This window comes from Polypterus senegalus, chromosome 4 (assembly GCF_016835505.1).
Source record: "Polypterus senegalus isolate Bchr_013 chromosome 4, ASM1683550v1, whole genome shotgun sequence".
NCBI lineage: Eukaryota > Metazoa > Chordata > Cladistia > Polypteriformes > Polypteridae > Polypterus > Polypterus senegalus.
This window is the reverse complement of record NC_053157.1, coordinates 73,466,622-73,489,366: the sequence shown is the minus strand read 5'-3', so window position 1 is coordinate 73,489,366 and position 22,745 is coordinate 73,466,622. Positions and strand designations below refer to the sequence as shown.

General features: G+C 35.8%; 1 protein-coding gene across 7 annotated transcripts in view; it reads right to left on the bottom strand.

The window, feature by feature from the left end:
* The window catches only part of exoc1 (exocyst complex component 1), a 75,647-nt gene that overhangs the window by 17,439 nt on the left and 35,463 nt on the right, over nucleotides 1-22,745 (bottom strand). For 4 of the 7 annotated variants that reach the window (XM_039750882.1, XM_039750884.1, XM_039750883.1 and 1 more), the window contains 4 exons: nucleotides 20,950-21,082; nucleotides 17,678-17,787; nucleotides 3,663-3,812; nucleotides 2,712-2,817 (listed from right to left, as the gene is read on the bottom strand). In XM_039750882.1, coding sequence (XP_039606816.1) covers nucleotides 2,712-2,817; nucleotides 3,663-3,812; nucleotides 17,678-17,787; nucleotides 20,950-21,082 — 499 coding nt within the window. Of the gene's footprint in view, nucleotides 1-2,711; nucleotides 2,818-3,662; nucleotides 3,813-13,299; nucleotides 13,360-17,677; nucleotides 17,788-20,949; nucleotides 21,083-22,745 lie in introns of all 7 variants that reach the window. The other 3 variants (XM_039750879.1, XM_039750881.1, XM_039750880.1) reach the window with 1 other exon arrangement.

Here is a 22,745-nt window from a genome sequence, read left to right as displayed (position 1 = left end):
TTACTAAGATTTGTATAGTTCTGACAAATATGGAAGTTTATAAGTGAACTTGAACTATAAACACTGCTCAAAAAAATTAAGGGAACACTTAAACCATACATTGGCTCTCGATGAACGAAAGATTTAGGGAGTGAGTGGGCCAGTCCATGGCATCACTGCCTTTGCCATCCAAGAACTGCCTACATACCTCTGGACACATGAGGCCGGGCATTGTCCTGCCCCAGGACAAACCCAGAGCCCACTGCACCAGTATAAGGTCTTATAATGGATCAGAGTATTTCATCCTGGTACCTAACAGCAGTCAGGATATGGTTACCTACCACGTGGAGGTCTGTGTGACCCTTCAAGGATATGCCTCCCCAGACAATCACTAATCCACCACCAAACTGGTCATACAGGATGATGTTGCAGGCTGCATAACGTCCATCATGGTATCTGCAGACTCCTTCACATCTGTCACAGATGCTTAGTGAAAACCTGCTCTCACATGTGAAGAAAACAGTGTACCAATGGTGGAACTACCAATTGTGGTATTCTCTGGTGAATGTCAATCAAACTGCACAGTGATGGGCTATGAGAACATGCCACCCTCATGGAATCTGTTTTTGGTTGTCTTGCTGTTGCCTCTCCAGTGCACCTGTTGTCACTTTCATTTGCACCAAACCAGGTGAAATTGATTCACAATCACTTATGCTTCCTAACTGGACAGATTAATATCATGTATATTATATATATATATATATATATATATATACCTGATACATAAGGCAAAGAAATGCATCTTCCATTGCTCGAAAGGGAAACTGCATTTTAGAATTATAAAATAAAAAAAACACACACACAAATCAATAAAATAGACTACAATATTTAAAACCTTTTTAGCCAAAAAACAACATTGTATATACTGAAAATAAAAGTCTGCGTTACTCCACATCTCTTTTAAATGTCACTAAAGTTAGTACTTAATATTGTATATTACTGTATTACTTATGATTATCTGTTCTTAATTTTCTGTGGTGGGCTGGCGTCCTGCCCAGGATTTGTTCCTGCCTTGTACCCTGTGTTGGCTGGGATTGGCTCCAGCAGACCCCGTGATCCTGTGTTAGGATATAGCGGGTTGGATAATGGATGGATGGATGGATGTTCTTAATTTTAGCTCCCTCTCAATGGCTATTAAACCATTCTTTGAATATAAATATAAATCCTTAGAGTGATCAGCATGATCAGTCATGTTTGGGTTAAGTATTTTACACTACTCTTTGCTATCTGATTTCTATACTTAATACTTTGTTGTTAAAAGGCAATATTACTTTTGAATCTGCTGTAAACTGTTCTTGCATTAGTAATTTTGTGTATGAAGATTTAGTTACTAGATACTTAAGTACACTGCATTTGTCACTTTGAGCTTTTTCATTTACAACTTGCAAAACTATTTTTACTGTAAGCTTTGGTGCCCACTGGAATATTGTATTGTCATTTACTCAAAGAATAGTGTTTTAAAGTAATTATCTTTTTTTTAACCTACTGATCCAGTTCAGGGTCAGCTCTACAGGAGGTACCCGTCTATTACAGGACACAGTTAATTTAGAGTCACCTATTAACATGCACATCTTTGGGTGTGGGAACAAAACAGGAGCACCCAGAAAAATCCATCCATACATGGGCAGAACATGATCATTACATGTACACAATGCTAGGGACAAAATGTAAACTAAAAATCTAAACTCTCCATTCAGCATGAAATCCTACAATTAGTACTATCTCAGTATACAGTAAGTTTGAAAAATGTCTACCAACAAAAAGTTACTAACGGTAATTACTTTTTCTCACTCAAAAGTACTGTCCTGTTAGCTTATTACTTTTGAAAAGCAGACTCTCCATCAGCTATAGATTCACCTCAATTTCGGTTTGACTCTATCAGTTAATTGGCATTTTTTTCCCTTTTTATTTGCTTTTTGATATTTTTTTTTTCCTCAAAAAGCACCCAATTCTTTTTACAATATACAAAAATACACTGTATAAAATATATAAATACATACACACACATAAACATACATACATACAGTATATTAAAAATACTGCAGTGAGGGGCACATTGTAATACACAGCATCCCCTGTTTCGTCACAGCACTGACTGTGATCAGACAGAGAAATGAGGTGTGCTGGTTTATGCAAATGAAGGCCATCTGTAGATGTGAAGTGAAAAGAGAGAAGCAAAGTTGAAAGAAGATGTGTTTATCAAGTGCTTGCTAGGTGCTATGGCCGTGAGTATAGTCAATTTCATGCAACAGGTACCCTTGGTAAAAGTAGGACTCAAAATTCAAAAAAAGGGTACAGAATCAAGCCTGAATACAAGACAGGAGTCTTAGGACTGCCACTTACAAAAAGTATTTTGCTAGGAATCAGAACTTGCTTCTAGAAAGGCTGTTCTTTACATTCTTCCATGCAATGGCAGTTACGTGGGTGCATTGCTGCTCTGTTACAATGGAAAGGTCAAGGGAAGATGAACATATAAAATAAGTACTGACAGCCTCATTTTAGGTTCAGGAGTGTATCACAGTTTCAGACAAGAGCATATCACCACGTGGAATCTCAAACACCACAAATTGTTTACTTAGACAAATACAGCATATATGTTTAGTTAAATAAAGACAAGTGGACTTCAGGTAAGTACTAATTAGCAGCTGGAGATTTAACTAAAAATCTCTTACCAAATTTTTTTCCTTCTTTGGTTGTGCCAGTCATTTTAATTTTTGCAACCTCAAAGAAGTCTTTGATCTCTCTTTCATATAGTCTTGAAATGTAGTCAACATAATTCTGCATAATAAAAAGTAAAGAAACATCATTGCTGAAACAGAATGTTCTCTAAAGCATAAGCACAATCTCTAAAACATTGGTGAGAAAATATATTGCCTGAAAAAGTAATCATGAACTAGTTGCTTAATTAATCTAAATAATAATTATTTTCTATTGACATAAAAGTTTAAAATAATATCACTTTATCTGTCACTTCACACTTAGGAGACATAACTTTTTAATCTATAAAGGCAACTGCATCCTTTCATCTGACTGTTCTCTTACTAAAAATTCTGACTCCGCTTCCCTGTGGCAGTGATCTGGAAAAAGTGTTTAAGAAACAGTTGGATGTCTATTCTTAGATTAATTTAAAAAAAAATTATTATGACCTTATACAACAGTATTGTGAGGTGGTGGATGATGTCACTGCCACACCATAGATATGCCAACGGGACTCCTAAGTGGAATACAATGTGTATAGACTTCATATACTGTATTCATCCTTTGTTCACTTGGGTTTCTTCAAGTTACTTTGCTATCCTTTAAGAGTTAAAGGAAAAACTGTACAATCCAATAGGTTGGTTGGCAAATGCACCCTGCTTGTTTTAATATTTTTATGAGAGTTCAGTGCAATGGACTGACCCTTCTCTTTACTTCTCTTGCTGTTTGGATAAGCCCAGAATTTCCTTAGCCCTTTCCTGCATAAAGCGTCTGATAATGGATGATGGGTGGCAATTCCTTAATTATAATTATATTGTTTATGCTTTTTTAAATTTCAATTCAGTACTGTTAATTTTCTTCACTTATGTGCAAGAATATTATGTTAAATGATCCTGGAAATATTTATTTAGTACATCTTCACTTACCCCAGTTAATCCTTCATATTTTTCATGTTGTGTGATCTTCAGCCATTCCATCAGTTTTGCATAGCGTAGCAAATCTCTGTGTAAAGGGCTGTGCTTTGGTAATGTCAGCTCTGCAGAGTGCTGAGCTAAAGTAGAGCTCTGGTCATGACCCTGAAGAACACAATAAAAAATGTGGCAATTCTGAAATAAAATTTGCACAAGCAAATGAAAGCATGCATAATTACCCACAATCCCGCAGGCAGTAAAAGGTTTCATCAATATAAGAATATGAATAGGATGTAAAATTGATAAAACATAAGCAAACACAGTCATTTAAAAATGTCCACTGCAGCACATAGTAACTTTCACTTAGTCAGAAAGAGCAAATTTGAACTGTCAATAACTGTAAGCTGCATGATTTTCAATACAAGAAGAAACTGGATTAGTGGGAAAATTTATGCAGACATTGTGGAGTATGCACTGTGAGACAGTTGTACTATATTGTACCAAACACCAGCGCAGCCTTGGAGATATTACACAAACCACAAAGAAAGTATGTGAACTTCAGTGAATTATTTCTAAAGCTATGTATTGTACCAGCATTAAATGTATTACATTATCAATGGTTAATATGAACAAGTGTTAAGCATATCAACTTAAGGGTTGCACACAAGAAATTAAATTAAGAATTAATAATAGAATCAAGTATGTTATAGGATAAGTTTGGTATTTTTCAAGTCAAGGTTCTTCTTGAACATGGTATATATGCATTCGCTACATTGTGGTCAAAACTTCTATTTTTTTACAAAAAAAAAAAACATTTAGCCAATCCTGGCGTTTTACAATGAACCCAATCGGGCTCCATCGGAAAATAAAGGTATAAAAACTTACAAAATACATCCTTTTTGAGTTTCGATAAATGAAAACATGCCTTTCGTGTTACCGATGCATGTATATGACAACAAAAAGAATCTAGAAATAATCATTTTATTGCATTTTGCTGGTACTATTTTTATCAAGGTAAAGATACATTTTCAATTCACCTGTGTGAGTTCTCAAAAAATATGGAAATAAATCAAACAAAACCAGCCATGTGGCACAAACAGTTTACTGTAATTTGGTCTTTCAAGAGGCAATTTACACTCTTGGGTTTGGGGTGAAAGGTTATTACAAAGGTAGCAGCTGGTCTTCTTTTAAAATGGCTGAATCTCATAATACTTTTTTTTTTTTAATTTAAAATGACATGTAAAAGCTATTTTATAATCTATACTAATAAAAGGCAAAGCCCTCACTCACTCACTCACTGACTCACTCACTCACTGACTCATCACTAATTCTCCAACTTCCCGTGTGGGTGGAAGGCTGAAATTTGGCAGGTTCATACCTTACAGCTTCCTTACAAAAGTTGGGCAGGTTTAATATCGAAATTCTACGCGTAATGGTCATAACTGGAAGCAGTTTTTCTCCATTTACTGTAATGGAGATGAGCTTCAACGCCGTGGGGGCGGAGTTTCGTGTGACATCATCACGCCTCCCACGTAATCACGCAGTACATAGAAAACCAGGAAGACCTCAAAAAAGCGCTTAAGAAAACATGCATTATATAATTGAGAAGGCAGCGAAACAATAAGAAGCGGCGAGTGACATATACAACCATATTCATGAGTTCTGCTACTTCGGAAACAAAGCACGATGTAAACCTACACTTTAAATTAAGTTCATAGACAGGCTGCGCTGGCGTTTGTAATTTAGTGCCTGCCCATATAAGGCCGTCCGTCAGCGGCAATCCAATAGCAAACTGCCACTAAATATTCACGGGTGAAGGACTGTGCTTATGGAGAGGAAGATGAGATGGTCAGGGTGGTGTTTGACACAAACTCAGCGAAACTGCGAGAGAAAGTTTTAAGTGCCAGGACTAAGGTAACATTAAATACAGCCATGGACATAGCACGAGATGGCACCAGCACAGCTGGGAACCTTCGATGCATGTACACCGAGTGGCTCACGTGAACTGACGCAGTGCACAGATAAAAGCAACAGTTCCAAAGAGCGCTGAACAAAACCGAATTACACAATTGAAAAGGCAGCAAAAATATGAAGCGTTGATACATACAAGCATATTCATAAATCCAACTACTGCGGAAACAAAGCACACGTTGGAAAAAGTCAATGTCCCGCTAAAGGAAGACAGTGTAAAAAAAACCCGTGCATGCAGTGTGTCAGGTCTCAGATAAAGAAGAAGACGAGCTGTTTATTGATGCAGTAAGAAACGAATCGATGAATGAAACCTGTCATCTTTACAACGATTGACAAACACGGAATGTAACTTGAACACAACACATCCTACAAATACGAACCTGATTGAAAGAAATAATGATAATCAAATCCTTGATGACAGCAACACTCAGTAACACTCACAAAACAAATACTGTATAATTGACAGTCATGTTACGTTATTTTTAAAATGTTCCCTTTTCTTTTCATAGCTTTTTTAACACACTACTTCTCCGCTGCAATACGCGGGTATATATATATATGTATATATATATATATATCCCGATCTACATACTCGAATAATGGATACTTTATTCGCCATCAATGATTGTTTTGGTAAAGCCATACTCAGTGTATTCATTAGATGAACGGTAAAAAAGTAAGAGCGAGGGGAGGATGACTTATTGAGGCATGCAGGCTGTAGTGCGTCAACTCTATCTGAATTGCGATCACATTTGAAAAATATATCTTTTCAAGTTCTATTTAGTCCATATGTGTCAAACTCAAGGGCAGGGCCACATCCGCCCGCGTGTAATTATATCCGCCCGAGATCATTTTATATACTGTATTATTGTTATTAAAGCCGGGTATATGAAGCGCTGGTAACACAATAAACTACAGATCCCATAATGCAGCGCTTCAGCTGCCTTGCCGAACACTTACCGTTAATCAAGTCTAGCTTATGATGCTGCAAGTTATTGCGAAGCTAGCTCACACGATGCTGAAGAGAAAAGTTGATTCTGAAAATAGAGCCTTTAAAAACCGATGGGAGGCTGAGTATATGTTTACTGAACCCGTGTGTCTCATTTGTGGAGCTAATGTGGCTGTAATTACAGAATTTAATCTAAGACGGCACTATGAGACAAAACATCAGGGAGTTCTGTGTTGTGGAGATTCTCAGGATGGATTGCAGGTGCTCATCAGTGAGGCTGAAAGACCTGAATGCAATGCAGAAGATACAGAAAGCAGAAGAATTAAATAAGAATCTGACACTTCAGCGGACGTTTTTACCCGTGCACAATCACAAAGTGATTTCAAGTGAAGTTGCTTTTATGGGAGACACAAATGCACCAGTGCAACTTTCCCTGTTGCCAAGTAATGTTAAACCAAGTCGTCACTACGGTGTTCCCAAATCGCACTTTGCTGATAAACCGGCGCACTGAGTTTGCACGGCGCTTTGGTGACTTTGAAGAACAAAAAGTCCGTCTACATGCGGCTCGAACCTTGTGCATGTTTGGTAGCACATATCTGTGTGAGAAGCTCTTCTCAGTGATAAAGACTAACAAAACAGCACACAGGAGTCGCCTCACTGATGAGCACCTGCAATCCATCCTGAGAATCTCCACAACACAGAACCTCACACCAAACATAAACGAACCTGTTGCCAAAAATAGATGCCAGGCGTCCAGCTCTAAAATGACATATGAGCAAAGACAACTTAATGATTTGATTTGTTATTGCTGAAAGGAACACATTTTATTTATATTTCCAGGTTTTGTTATGCAGCATGTTCATATTTGAATTTGTATAATTTTGAAAGGATATATTTTTATGGAGAGCAAAATCTTTTGGGATATTTAAAATCTAAGTTTATTTTTATATAAATTTACATAAGAGTAAAGAAATTTGAATGTTTGTTCTTTTAAGTTATTTAAGGTTTGAGTTGATTTATTCACGAATAATATTCCTGTCTGTTTTTACCATTCCTACCAAAGATATTTCTGTCGACTAAATAAAAATTCCTTCTATTTAAAATTTAAATAGAACTTGAACAAATACGATAGTTCATAATATCCACGCAGACTTGCACGTAAGAGCGGGAGTTATCCGTTTTAACAAGCAGCGTATTGCACTGATACGAAATAGCTGTGTGTGTATATATGTAGATATGTATGTATATATATGTTTATATATGTGTGTGTGTATGTATATATATATATATATATATATATATATATATGTTTATGTGTGTGTGTGTGTAAATATATATATATATATATATATATATATATATATATATATATATATATATATATATATATGACAGCAACACTCATCACTCACAACAGTGACAAAACAATTACATTGACAATCATGTTACGTTATTTTCAAAATGTTTCCTTTTCTTTTTCATTGCTTCTTTAACACACTACTTCTCCGCTGCGAAGCGCGGGTATTTTGCTAGTATGTATATAATTGCAAAATGCAGGACAATACTTGACAACTATCTTGGCCTGAAAAATGGATGTATTTGTTAAGTTCTAAACACATTATTCCCTGTGCTCCATAGAATTCATTGTAAAACACCAGGGGCCTCATGTATAAATGGTGCGTACGCACAAAAATGTTGCGTAAGAACGTTTCCACATTAAAATCGCGATGTATAAAAGCTAAACTTGGCATAAAGTCATGCACATTTCCACGGTAGCTCATACCCTGTCGTATGCAAGTTCTTCGCTTGGTTTTGCAGACTGGTGGTACCCAGCGTCAAAGCAGTGCTACTGTTCCTGTATGGTTTATCTTTCTTTTTCAGATCCACATCCCTGACGCGGCTTTATAAATACACTAAAGTTAACCGCATATTGTTTATTAGTTTAATGCATCTGATTGTAATTAACCTGTAACAATATAATGGTCCACAGAATGGTCAAACAATTCCAAATACCATAACTGCTTTAGCATTGTTACTGTCTGTCAGAACTAAGATGGCTAATAATTTTCTTGATCTAAATCAAAATAAAATGGAGGTGCTTACAGTGTGTCCATCAGCTAAAGCCCAAATTGGTCTTGGACTTCTCGGCTCTTTCTCTGTCTTGTCAAAACCTGAAGCCCGCAATCTTGGTGTTATCTTTGATAGTAACCTCTCTTTTGAGAAACAAATTCTGTAGTCGAGTTGCTTTTTCCAACTTTGTCTATTAGGTAAGATAAAGCCTTTTTTTATCTTCTAGGGATCTTGAGAAAGCTACTGATGCTTTTATTTTTTCTCGCCTCGATTACTGCAACTCGCTGTATTCTGGGATTAACAAATCTCTGATACACAGGTTACAGCTGGTCCAAAATGCTGCTGCTCGCTTTCTGGTTGGGACAAGAAATTATGACTCTGTTTCTCCTATTTTAGCTTCTTTACACTGGCTACCTGTCAGTTTTCGAATTGATTTTAAAATCTTGCTGCTAGTTTATAAATCTTTACATGGCCTTGCTCCTGCCTATTTATCTGAATTGTGTGTTTTACACCAGCCATCCAGAGTGCTTAGATCTTCTGATCAGTTGTCTCTGGTTGTAGCTCGTATCAAGTGTAAAACCAAGGGGGACAGGGCTTTGCAGCTGCTGCGCCTCGCCTGTGGAACTCTTTACCTCATCATATAAAGGAGTTCGTCTACAATTGAACTGTTCAAAACAAGATTAAAATCTCATTCCTATTCACTTGCATTCCATGACCTTCAGTAATACTAATGGTTTCCTCTCTGTGATTATAAAACATTATTTCTATTTATTATGTATCTTATTTTATGTTCATATATTTTATTTCTATTCATGTTTTTATGTTATTTGTTTTGTTTTTCTTTTATTGTATTTTTGAAAAGCACTTTGGCCACAGAATTACTAAATGTTTTAAATATGCTATATAAATAAATTGACATGGTGGACAGGATTCTCACTACATCTTATTCTTCTTCTTTCAGCTGCTCCCGTTAGGGGTTGCCACATCGGATCATCTTTTTCCATATTACTCTCACTGCACCACTTGGAGTATTTCTATCACTGTATCTGAGTGTGAATCACAGCTGTAACGCAGCTGATCGGAAAGAGAATTATCAGTATACAGCATCAAGCACACGCTGCCTAGCCATTTGCTATTTGAACTGCTCTCATCCGACAAACGCTTCAGAGTCTTTCCTGTACTGACCTCGCGGTTCAGAAACAGTTTCATCACAAGAACTCTAAATGCACTCCATCAGTCCATCAAGTGCTCCTTGTAGAACTGTCTGTACTTATAAGTACAATCACCTCACTGTAAACTTGCGATAGAGTTATAATATTGCACATCCTGAACCACTTTATAAAGAGCGTATTTACATATGATGACAATATCATTTTTAAGATGAAATGCAGCAAAATATGTTTATTATATTATACAGGTAAAACTTTAACTACACTGTGCTGCAGCGCTAGCCAGGAGCTGGAACTTCGTTCACGGATTGTTCCTTCCTCGTGCTGTATTCTTGCTGTGGCTGGTGCAACACTGGAAGGATAGATGGATAGAATAATTAAGCATTACAAAGATATTTCAATGATCCTTAAAGGTTTTGAGGAATCGGCATTCTAAGCTTACATATAGCTTAACATCTATTACAGAGCTGATTGTGTGGCGATTGGGTATTTGGAGAAAAAGTAAGGACAGGAATTGGGGGTTAGTACGTTTGAAAGAGACAGTACTTCTGTAATAAAGTATTTCATCAAAGGTCGCGAATGCCGCAGCAAGCATCTTGTGTGAGACATGAACAATCAATGCGCCACAGTGTTCCCATGTTTAATAACATGCTTTAACTCCCATCATCATGAATTAGATATCATGTATACTTTTCAGTATTTTAATTATTCAGAGAGCTGTAATATTACGAATGTAATGCATTCTGTGTCCTGTCGGAGGAAGAGAAAGCCTGGAAGCATGTAGTGATTCACACACATAGAAGATCAAATACAAAACAAAGCATTTAACGTCCTATTTTAGTTACAATGGGATTTGAGAAACTAGTAAATTAAACGATTTTCAGATGAACTTTATGATGTTCTACTTTAATGACAAAATAAACTACGTGGTTATCGAGATTAAAGTTGACATTTTGTGCTTTTTCCCCACTGTGTGCCTTTTTTTTTTCTCTGTACCCTAATAAGCTTTCATATGACACTCAGACGGTGGGCTACGACTTGCCTTTTCATGGCAAATTTGATATGTCACAACTTCTTTTTTACTTCGGGCACTGTGCAACTTTGTGAACTTGAGCTTTCGAGTTTCTCTGACATCAGGTTGGATGGGAAGCGTCGGTGCACACCCATTTTTAGATCTCTCCAGAGATGTTCAATTGGATTCAAGTCTGGGCTCTGGCTGGGCCACTCAAGGACATTCACAGTTGTCCTGAAGCCACTCCTTTGATACCTTGGCTGTGTGCTTAGGGTCGTTGTCCTGCTGAAAGATGAACTGTCACCCCAGTCTGAGGTCAAGAGCGCTCTGGAGCAGGTTTTCATCCAGGATGTCTCTGTACATTGCTGCAGTCATCTTTCCCTTTATCCAGACTAGTCTCCCAGTTCCTGCTGCTGAAAAACATCCCCACAGCATGATGCTGCCACCACCATGCTTCACTGTAGGGATGGTATTGGCCTGGTGATGAGCGGTGCCTGGTTTCCTCCAAACGTGACTCCTGGCATTCACACCAAAGAGTTCAATCTTTGTCTCATCAGACCAGGGAATTTTGTTTCTCATGGTCTGAGAGTCCTTCAGGTGCCTTTTGGCAAACTCCAGGCGGGCTGCCATGTGCCTTCTACTAAGGAGTGGCTTCTTTCTGGCCACTCTACCTTACAGGCCTAATTGGTGGATTGCAGCAAAGATGGTTGTCCTTCTGGAAGGTTCTCCTCTCTCCACAGAGGACCTCTGGAACTCTGACAGAGTGAGCGTCGGGTTCTTGGTCACCTCCCTGACTAAGGCCCTTCTCCCCTGATCGCTCAGTTTAGATGGCCAGCCAGCTCTAGAAAGAGTCCTGGTGGTTTTGAACTTCTTCCACTTACGGATAATGGAAGCCATTGTGCTCATTGGGACCTTCAAAGCAGCAGAATTTTTTCTGTAACCTTCCCCAGATTTGTGCCTCGAGACAATCCTGTCTCGGAGGTCTACAGAGAATTCCTTTGACTTGATGCTTGGTTTGTGCTCTGACATGAACTGTCTACTGTGGGACCTTATATAGACAGGTGTGTGCCTTTCCAAATCATGTCCAATCAACTGAATTTACCACAGTTGGACTCCAATTAAGCTGCAGAAACGTCTCAAGGATGATCAGGGGAAACAGGATGCACCTGAGGTCAATTTTGAGCTTCATGGCAAAGGCTGTGAATACTTATGTGATTTCTCAGTTTTTTTATTTTTAACAAATTTGCAAGAACCTCAAGTGAACTTTTTTCACGTTGCCATTATGGGGTGTTGTGTGTAGAATTCGGAGGAAAAAAATGAATTTAATCCATTTTGGAATAAGGCTGTAACATAACAAAATGTGGAAAAAGTGATGCGCTGTGAATACTTTCCGGATGCACTGTATATATGATGTCTGTGAAGAAATAATGGCCTAGACGAAACTGAACTTTTTATTTAAGGAAAGAAACATTTGTTTAAGTAGATGATTTACATTTGTAAAAGAACAAATGCTGCCACTATCAGATCAGTTTGTTTTGAAATAAATGTACTGACTTTTGGATTACTGTATAATTGTGTTGCAAAATAAGTTTTTAATTTTAAGCCACTTGAGACTGCACATGGTGAGTTCACAAATAAAAGTAGACATGTTATCAGATTGAGCTGAAAACAGATAACTAAATACTCATTACAATATATAAGCAGAAACCTTTAACTTAAACATTTAACATAGAAGATTGTTGTTGTTATTATTAAAATAAGAAAACCATGCATAATGACAAACATATGCAAAAACTCTAATATTTAAGCAAAAGATATCAGTTCTTAGCTTTTGGTTCCTCTTTTTATTGTGCTGTTTTGACCAGAGCATTCTGGCTGTAAAACAGTGATGGATTCCAAAGTGGCATGGAAACCCTAAGCCACTAAAACTGATACGTTTTACTCTACCAGATCCCAATTTTCGCATCTTTAGAATTTTTAATACATAATAGCTGGATGCACAATGAAACTGTAAACTTCAATGTTATTATACTGTACAACAAACCGAAAAACCCATCTAATTAATTTGTATTTAAAAATAATTCTGACTTCATCAGCCGGAATGATAGTTTTTTTTACATGCAAATAAATTTATAAAATGCTTTAAACTAGAATAAACAAATAGTCAGGACTGGTCAGGCAAAATTAGTTTTGTTATATCATGTCTATTTAAAGCAGATAATCACAGCTACCTATGCATACACACACCTGTTTCTATTACTTCATAAACATATTCTTGAAGCAGTCACTATAACCACAAAATAATCTCTTACAAAATATTTCCATATTTTACATTTATTCAGTAGCATTGATGCTCTTCATTACTAATACAATATACTTATGAGTATACAGTAAGTAAAGGAAAATTAGTAAGTAAAAAGCAAAACATGGAGTTAATTCAGTGATGTAAAACCACTTGCACAGACAGTGACATGTACTCACAGAAAGTGAAAGGAGGGAGGCCCTAAAGAAGTGAGGGAGAGTCTGAGAGAAGTGATTGAACTGAGCAAAAACAAAAGGAAGGAAATTAAAAAGTTTAAATTCTCATTGCAATCTGACAGCGATCATTTCCCACAAATCATCAAAATCTAGAAATACTGGATACAAATCAGTCATTTTTCCTAACACACACACTACAACAGTAAGCAGTTTCTAGACATTCTGCATAACCAGTACAGCACAACATTTTACAAATAGCATAATCCTTAATTTTCCTTAAAGGATTTAAATGTTAAAATACTTTAAGTAAAAACCTTATCTAATTTTTTACGTAACAGGCACAAAATGTGTAATGTTAGAATATCCTTTGACTTGCCAATATAGATTTATTTCTATAACTAGCATTTAAAAAAAATCATATGAAATGATTAACAAAATATACACAAATACAACACTGAAATATTTAAGTGCCAAGGCTTTGAAGGAAAAAAAAATTACATAGTGAATTCAGAATGTATCCAGACCCCTTCAATTTCTGCATATTTTTGTGCTATAGATTTAATTTCAAAAATCGATAAATGGGCTGTTTTTATCTCAAGCTACACTCAATAACCCATAATGAGAAAGTGAAAACACGCTTTCAGAAAGGTTTCCATATTGATTAAAAATAAAAAAACTGAAATCTGTCTGCCATGGCCCTCCAAATTGTGGTCTGCTGCATCCTGTTTGCTTTAATTATCCTTGAATTGTGTCTAGAACATGAATGGAGTTCAGCCGTGGCAAATTGAACATGGTTTAGAAAGGCAACACACCTGGGTATATGCTGTAAGGTCCTACAATTCACACATGTCAAAGAAGAGTGTACAAAGTACTGAATTAAGGAGGGTCTGAGTATTTATATGAATGAGAGATTTCAGTTTTTGATTTTTAATACAATTGTAAACCTTTCTGAAAACGTTTACACTTTATCATGATAGATTATTGACTGTAGATTGATGTGGAATATGTATCCATTTTGGAATTAAATCTAGAGCACAAAAAATATGCAGAAAATGAGGGGGTCTGAATACTTTCGGAATCCACTGCACCACCAATAGTAGCCTACTTTTACGATTTAAATGTGGTACCTCAGCGTAAATGTTAATAACATGGAGGCTGAAGTGATTTTCATTAAAATGTATATCCTGTCCAGGTTAGTAACACTAGGCAAACTGGTGTCTTTCTTTGTTGGCAGCAAGCGCATTTTGGATCCAATCTCATCCTTAATTCACACACCCCTGCCCCCCAACCATTTTTTCTATTGGGCTTTGGCTAATTGGTTTACTGCAATTGTGGCTCTGATCAATGTCAACAGAGTATAACATAGGATTCATTCCACCAAACCCCATATAGTGACAACAAAGGTAACACATGTACATTTCAAACTTACAAAACCTCAACACTCTTATTTCCACAAACCATTTGACAGTATAAATGTGACAGAAAATCACAAGCAAATGCCCTGGCATACACAAATGACCTGCTTTCATTTCTGATATTCTATTGTATTATGCCACAATCACTGGAACTTGGAATTTTAAAATGGGATTTTAGTATAGACGTTTTAAAGTATATCAGCTTGTGAAAGGGTAAATACCTAAAATACCAAAAAAAAACAACAACACTTTCGTAAGCATCATTTATAACAATGCATATGAATATGAGAGACATCGCTAGTGGTACTGTAAAAAGAGATTGTAAACTAAAAGCAAATGATTGCAGTAAAATGTTTTACTCTGCATAAGGTGACAAAAGAAAAAAGTTTTCATTACGTGCATACTATGAAAGGCACTTTTATATAATTTATTGATGCAAGAATGGTCCTTCATTAGAATAAAACATTTTTGGTTGTCTTTGTTTTGCAAATTAATTAAAAATGTTTCAACATAAACTTCTATGTGCAATCAGTTCACTACTTTACTGTAGTTTTGCTTGATGCCACACTGTTAAGTCTACCAATTGAACACACCTAAGTCGCTTTTAATTCAACTGTTACCTGTCTGTCTTTAGATGGTGGAACTAAACAACTTGGTTTCTTCTGGTGTATAGAGCTGAGCAGTGAATTTGATCACCTCTTGTCTAAGCAGCTTGCAAAGCCTGCGGAAGGACGAATTACCTATACTTCATGACATGTGACAAATTTATATGTGCCATGTCTGACTTGGTTTTGATTTTTATTTTTTATAGAAATTAAAAGTGGTAAGTGTTTTTCCAGTTATTTTGGATTTAACATCAGATATCACTCACAATGACCAGCTTGCCCTGATCATTTGGTATGTGCAGTAGGATATATGGTAGCTGTTATGGTTCTATATGTAAACAAATAGGGTATGGGAAATCAACATTAAAAAAATCATATTATTAATAGCAATAATAATATTTTTAAAATTACTCTCTAAACAGGTTTTTTATTATTTAAAAAAATCTCGAAAAGAAAAATGTTTTAATGTGATACGACTTGGCAGTGGGTTATAGCAAGGTGAAGTTTTAGGGGCTCAGAAATTCTTCTTACCTGTGTCACAATATGAGGTAAATCTGACCCTAAATAACTATACAGTGTAATAAAACAGTAAAGTCCATTTTTGTGCCCAGTCTCACAGGGCAATCTGATGTTCAGTTTGGCTTTGTTGACGTGATCGAGAGAGGAAGGTGAAATAAACGATGAGGAGTAATGGCATCAGAAGCATGCTGATAGTCAACTTCAAATATAAGAAGTTTAACAGTGAACAGTCAAATATAAGAAGTTTAACAGTGAACAGGAAGCAAAGAACTTTGGGTCAGTTTATAAAGCTGGTGGTTTTAGTATTATTCTGTAACACATACCATATGCATATGTAAAAAATCCATATATTGGGTTTGGCTCATTTCTTAATTAAGCAAAAAAGGAACTACCAGACTGTCTTGTCCACTGAGATTTTTCATTACAAAAAATGAAATGCTTGCCGCAGCATTACCCTATCTCAGTCACTTTATCATCATAGCCAATACTTAAATAACATGCTATGATTTGTTTCTTTTTTTCATTAATTATACACTTAAAAGTGCTATTCATTTTACTTAAGTGTACTGTACAGTTAATCAGGCTATGTAAAAAATCATTTACAAATAAAAATAGGATCAGAATAAAAGGCAAATATGGTAAATCAAAATGTAAGTAGAAGAAGCTGCAAAAAAAATCTGCCTAAAAATGCAAGTTTTCATGTTTGACTAGTATATGTAGTAATGCTGAAAAATAAAGCGAAATAGATCACGAAACCAACACTACTGAATAGTCAGTCTTTAACCGAGTTAAGCATGGAGGAAAGATGAGAAAGACGCATAGTTAAAGTGAGGAGATATATATGTATGGATTAGGCTACAAATGAGTAGGAGAAGCTTGCAATATATATGTAATTTATATGGAAGCCACAACAGATGCTGAAGCATCAGAATGATTTGTTACTATAGTAAGAACTGTAACAGCTCAGTTGTGTACATACTTTTGCCTTTTACAATCCAGGGACCAAATGCAAAGCAAAAGGTAGACCAACTGGAATTTAACAAAGACAATGATGGGAATTTTTAGCATTGCATATATTTAAAAAGACTGGATCCTAATTTTTTTTTAAATGTAAGAAGTCTGTCTAAGAGATACTGAAACTATCAAAACACCAAAATTCCACCTTTTTATAAGGGGAGATATGAATAAACCAAATAAAGAGTAAAGATTTGTACTTTTTACCATAAACATTTTCCTAATCAAAGGATCAATAGTTTCATCATCAACTATACCCTGAATGCTATCTTATTGTAGCCATGAGCTTTTTAAATTTTTTTTTTCCTAAAAAATGTATAGCACTTTCCATAGAGTATTAACAGGAAACGTCCACAACTTTTCTTGCTACTGCAACTATTTCTTTCTTGTTGTTGTGAATAACTAAGTAACATATAGACACACTTAAAAAACACTAAGACAATTTTGTTGACAAAAACACTGTTAGATAGATAGATAGATAGATAGATAGATAGATAGATAGATAGATAGATAGATAGATAGATAGATAGATAGATACTTTATTAATAATCATTGGGTTGTATAAATTTTGAGGAAAGCCATGGGAAACAAATTACAAGAAGGGGATACAAGCTTTTGTTTCTCACTGGTGCAAGGTTTTTGAAGGAGATTATACCAAAAAATGAGTGAGAGAAATACAGGAGTTCAAATTATTTAACAAATCAATATTAATAAGTTACTTTTAAAAACAAAGAATCTGGACAGCTCACCTATTTGTTGCTCAAAAGCAATAATTCAGATTTACATGGAAAGTTATTTAAGTTTATTATACAACATTAAAGTAATTACCTGGTGTACAAACACATTGTTAAGGTGGTTTGTAAGTCTCCTTGCAAACTGCTCTCTTAATTCACGAAACATTTGTTGCTGTTGTCTCACGGCAGCGAGTTTGTCTTGTCCTGTTTGTAAAAAAAAAAACAAGTACAAAAAAAGAAAATGAATATTCATTTTAATTCATAACATAACATACATTCTATTCTGGACAGAATAATGTCCAAGGAAACTAACAGAAGGCAGAGAGTTCAAGACATCTGGGCCTACTGTTATTTTTAATCTGCACGCTCCCATTAGGTCACATTATCTTGTATGGAGTTGACACACAGCTTTACTTATCTATAGCACCCGAGGCCACTGACACTCTGGGCTCTCTGATCCAATGTCTTACTTATGTTTCTGAACGGATGACTAGTAATTTATTCAAGCTAAATAAGGAGAAAAAACTGAAATCTTAGTCATTGGTAAAAATGGAAATAATGAGAGCGAGTACAGTAATCCCTCGCTATATCGCGCTTCGACTTTCGCGGCTTCACACTATCACGGATTTTATATGAAAGCATAACTAAATATATAACGCAGATTTTTCGCTGCTTCGCGGGTTCTGCGAACAATGTGTCTTTTAACTTCCTGTACATGCTTCCTCAGTTGGTTTGCCCAGTTGATTTCATACAAGGGACGCTATTGGAGGATGACTGAGAAGCTAACCAATCAGAGCACGCAGTTAAGTTCTCCTGACTGAGAAGCTAACCAATCAGAGCACGCAGTTAAGTTCCTGCCTGCTGAATGCAGTGTTAACCAGGAAGTCTTGTCTCGCTCATTCAGCATCAACGTGTTTTGCTGTGTAAAGAGTTGTGCTCTTTTGTGTTTACCTTTGTGCATAGTCAAGCCCTTCATTATGGCTCCAAAACGATCTGCTACTGCTTCAGGGGCCGTGCCCAAACGCAAACGGAAGATGTTAACGATTGTCGAAAAGGTAAACGTTTTGGATTTGTTGAAGGCTACGATTCTTTTTATTTAAAAAGTAGGAAAGGAATATAAGATCTTCGGCCGCAGAGTTCATTTAACCAGGGTGCAAAACAAGTTGTAAGTGGATGTAATAAGGCAGTAGTCTGGATGGAATCTGCTTTAGGGATTTGGATTGAAGACTGCCAGAAGAAGAACAACGGCAGTGCTACACAATCGCCTGAAGTGGCTCCTTTGGAAGAACTGTAACGCTCTCCTTTGTTGTGCAGTAAAATTAAACTCATTGTCATCGGACAAGTCATCGTGTCATTGTTGGTGAGTAACCATAATTAATTTTCTACTTACAGTACTTAGTACATGTACGTACGTTTAGTGTCACTGTACACACATTTACTGTATACTTTTTTTCTTGCATGGCACGTATTTATTGCTGGTGGCCTGTCTTTTGTAATGGCTGTAACATATGTGATATCGGAGACACTCAATATCTTTAAAATAATATTTAGGTTTTACTGTATATAAACAGTGTGTTTATATACATAAATTCAATGAATCTTACCTAATATATAAGAGAATACAAAGGGATTATGCTGTATAACTCTGCGGGAATCTTTATAAACAGTGTGGGAGAGTTTATAAGGGCTTAAAATATATAAAAATAACCATATAAGCATATGGTTTCTACTTCGCGGATTTTAACCTATCGTGGGGGGGTCTGGAACGCAACCCCTGCGATCGAGGAGGGATTACTGGATTATAAATAAGTTTGATCCCTTGATATTGAAAGTCAAGCATAATTAAAGAATTTATAGTGTAATACATTCCAAGTCATAACCTTAGATCTTCTAACAAAAGTCTGCTCATTATTCCAAGAGCTGTTATGCACCACAAATCTGGAATAATTTACTGGTAGACATGAGCCTGGCTAGCACTATGGATTATTTATAATAAAAAAAAAAAAACAAAAAAAAAAAAACTCAATGAATTTACAAGCATTAGTAATCTCTACTTTGTTTTCTTTTTTGGTTTCACCTGATCAAAGCACTGTGCAGTCGCCTATGATATTTGAAAAGAAAGTAGATACCACAACTTTCCACAAGAATGACTGCATTGAGTTTAGATAAAAGTAAAGATACTTAAGAACATTTGTGTTAGGCAGAATGCCTGGTGGGAGTTGAGCATTCCTCTAGCCTTATAACTCCTTCAGATTTTGTTTATTTTTTTAACAGATTAACCGGCCATCTGACCTTATCATCGGACTCATCCTTAGAGACTAAAAAACTAATTCTACAAATAAGGACTCTACTTCTCTATTAATATTTCTTATTTGTGTATTATATTCCTGTATGTTACTTACAGTATATTCATTATTATTCTTATCCAAATTTAATTCTTTGTAATTTGTCTGACATCTTGTAAAGCACTTTGAGTTTACATACTGTGTATGAAAATGTGGTTTACAAATAAATGTTGTCGTTGACTGCTGCCTTTATCCAAGTCAACTTATAATATTTGAGATATGTTTTTATAATAATTGCAGCAGGTAGTGTGATGTGCTCATGGTCACACAATGTTTACAGCTGGATATCAACCCACAACCTCATGGTTTTAAGTTCTAGGTCCAAAAGCCATAACCACTACATCATCCTACCTGCCAATAATATTAGCTCTTGGTAAATAAAACTCACAAATATTGTGTGCAGAAAACCAATTTACTTAGTGCTATAGTACTTGTGATATACCCAATTAATGAATTTCGTCTTATGAAATTTAACACAGCCTATTGCCACTACTTGGACAATTGAAAACATTTGTTTCCAACCAACTCTGTTTTACCTAGAAAAGCCAAACAAAGGAAAATCAATCTTCTTCAGTTACAGCTGTAATTCAGATGGCAATGTGGTTATACTGTTCCATCTGGTAAAAGTTAACCTGATACAAGCTTATTTAACTTAAAATAAATGGATACGGGCACTACACTTACTGTATAAAGCTTCTGCAAATGAGGTAATAAGTGGTCAAGGATACTACTTAAGATATATATATTTTTTAAATACTATATTTTTCACATGTATGCATCTTGTACTTGTTTCAGAAAAGCCTTAATTTCCAGTAGTTCTTAGTGCCAACTGCATGGAGCTAATTATTATAGCATTACTTTAATTTATTAAAACAAATTCTATAAAATATACTTGTTAAGAGTAACAGAAGACCAATAAAGAACAAATAACATCTTAGTAATTTCTACTTTCACTGGTCAACTACTGACAGAAATTTCAAACAAAGCAGATAAAATAAGTAATATTCCATAAATACAATACCAGGTCTGAGTGCAACATTCATGCACTGCAAAAGAGCTTCTGCAGCATTAGTACATGCTTCAATCCCCTTTGATGAACAAAGATCCCCTTCCTGTAGAGCTTTAATATGCCCTTTTGACAGGTCCAAATGATTCTAAACAGAAATAAAATGTATATTACAATATTGTGCAGAAAAAATAACCAAAACTTCATTCCTTTACCTTAAAAATCATCTATGGCAGACAAAACTGTTTTCTTAAATATTTTAGAGATTCATGTTGTGAGTGTCAAAATTGCAGATAGTGCAAATACCACACCATGAATCTATGCTTCTGAATAACTGTGACGTTTTTGTTACAAAGAGAATAATGTACAAATTAGGTGTTTTACCATTCCAAATCTAACAGGAACAACCTTGCTGTTAGTGTCAGTCCGAAAAAAACTCTTAACCAGAAACCATCAATCTTTATTTAAATCCTTGGTTAATTAAACATCTTCTGTTCTCTTTCCACCTTCATTATTTTAATTCAGAAATAGGCAAGCATGTTTAACTTCAAGAAAGTTAGAATGTTATACACAAATTAGTTTTGTTTTCAGTTCCCAAGAGTGATGATGACAAACAGGGAGCAAAGCTGATCTTCTCTGAAATGATTTTGGTTTTACCTGTGCTAGAGCTAAGCAGATATGCAACTCAAACAGAGGTTTACAAGTTAGTAATACTACACACAGCCAGAGGTTAAATCCAAGGTAGACACTGTGCGTGTTCTCTGTATATTTTGGTTTCCTTTCCTATTTTAAAACCATCACATCACAATTACTGGAAAACATAAATTGGCCCTAATTAAGTAACAGTAAGTGCGAGTGTGTGTATGAGTGTGCACAGTGACTGGCATCACATTCAGTTTCAGTTAGTGTCTTGCACATAGGCTGCAGCACCGTTTGACAATATAGTGGAAAAAAATGATTTATAAACTGGGTGGATTAAAAGATACAGTTAGAAAATTGCTAAATTAGGAGATTAAATGTATAGCAATTGAAACTAGCTCTCTATAGTAAAAAAAAAAAAACCCGCAATGTAAAATAAATGGTTTTGAAATTGTTATAATTTAGTTTAGTGCGCTAAGTCTCACTCAAAAATTGCTTTTCATTGTTTGATATAGTCTGATGTAAACAGAAGGAAAATAGTGGTTTCCTCTGGTCTATGAAAGAAACTGAGCATCTAGAACAGTCCAATAAAACTAGTATTTACTTAAGAGAATCTATACTAATAAAAGGCAACCAGTTTTAAGTGCCAGGACTAAGGTAACATTAAATACAGCCATGGACATAGCACGAGATGGCACCAGCACAGCTGGGAACCTTCGATGCATGTACACCGAGTGGCTCACGTGAACTGACGCAGTGCACAGATAAAAGGCAACAGTTCCAAAGAGCTGAACAAAACCAATTACACAATTGAAAAGGCAGCAAAAATATGAAGCGTCTCATACATACAAGCATATTCATAAATCCAACTACTGCGGAAACAAAGCACACGTTGGAAAAAGTCAATGTCCCGCTAAAGGAAGACAGTGTAAAAAACCCGTGCATGCAGTGTGTCAGGTCTCAGATAAAGAAGAAGACGAGCTGTTTATTGATGCAGTAAGAAACGAATCAATGAATGAAACCTGTCATCTTTACAACGATTGACAAACACGGAATGTAACTTGAACACAACACATCCTACAAATACGAACCTGATTGAAAGAAATAATGATAATCAAATCCTTGATGACAGCAACACTCAGTAACACTCACAAAACAAATACTGTATATTG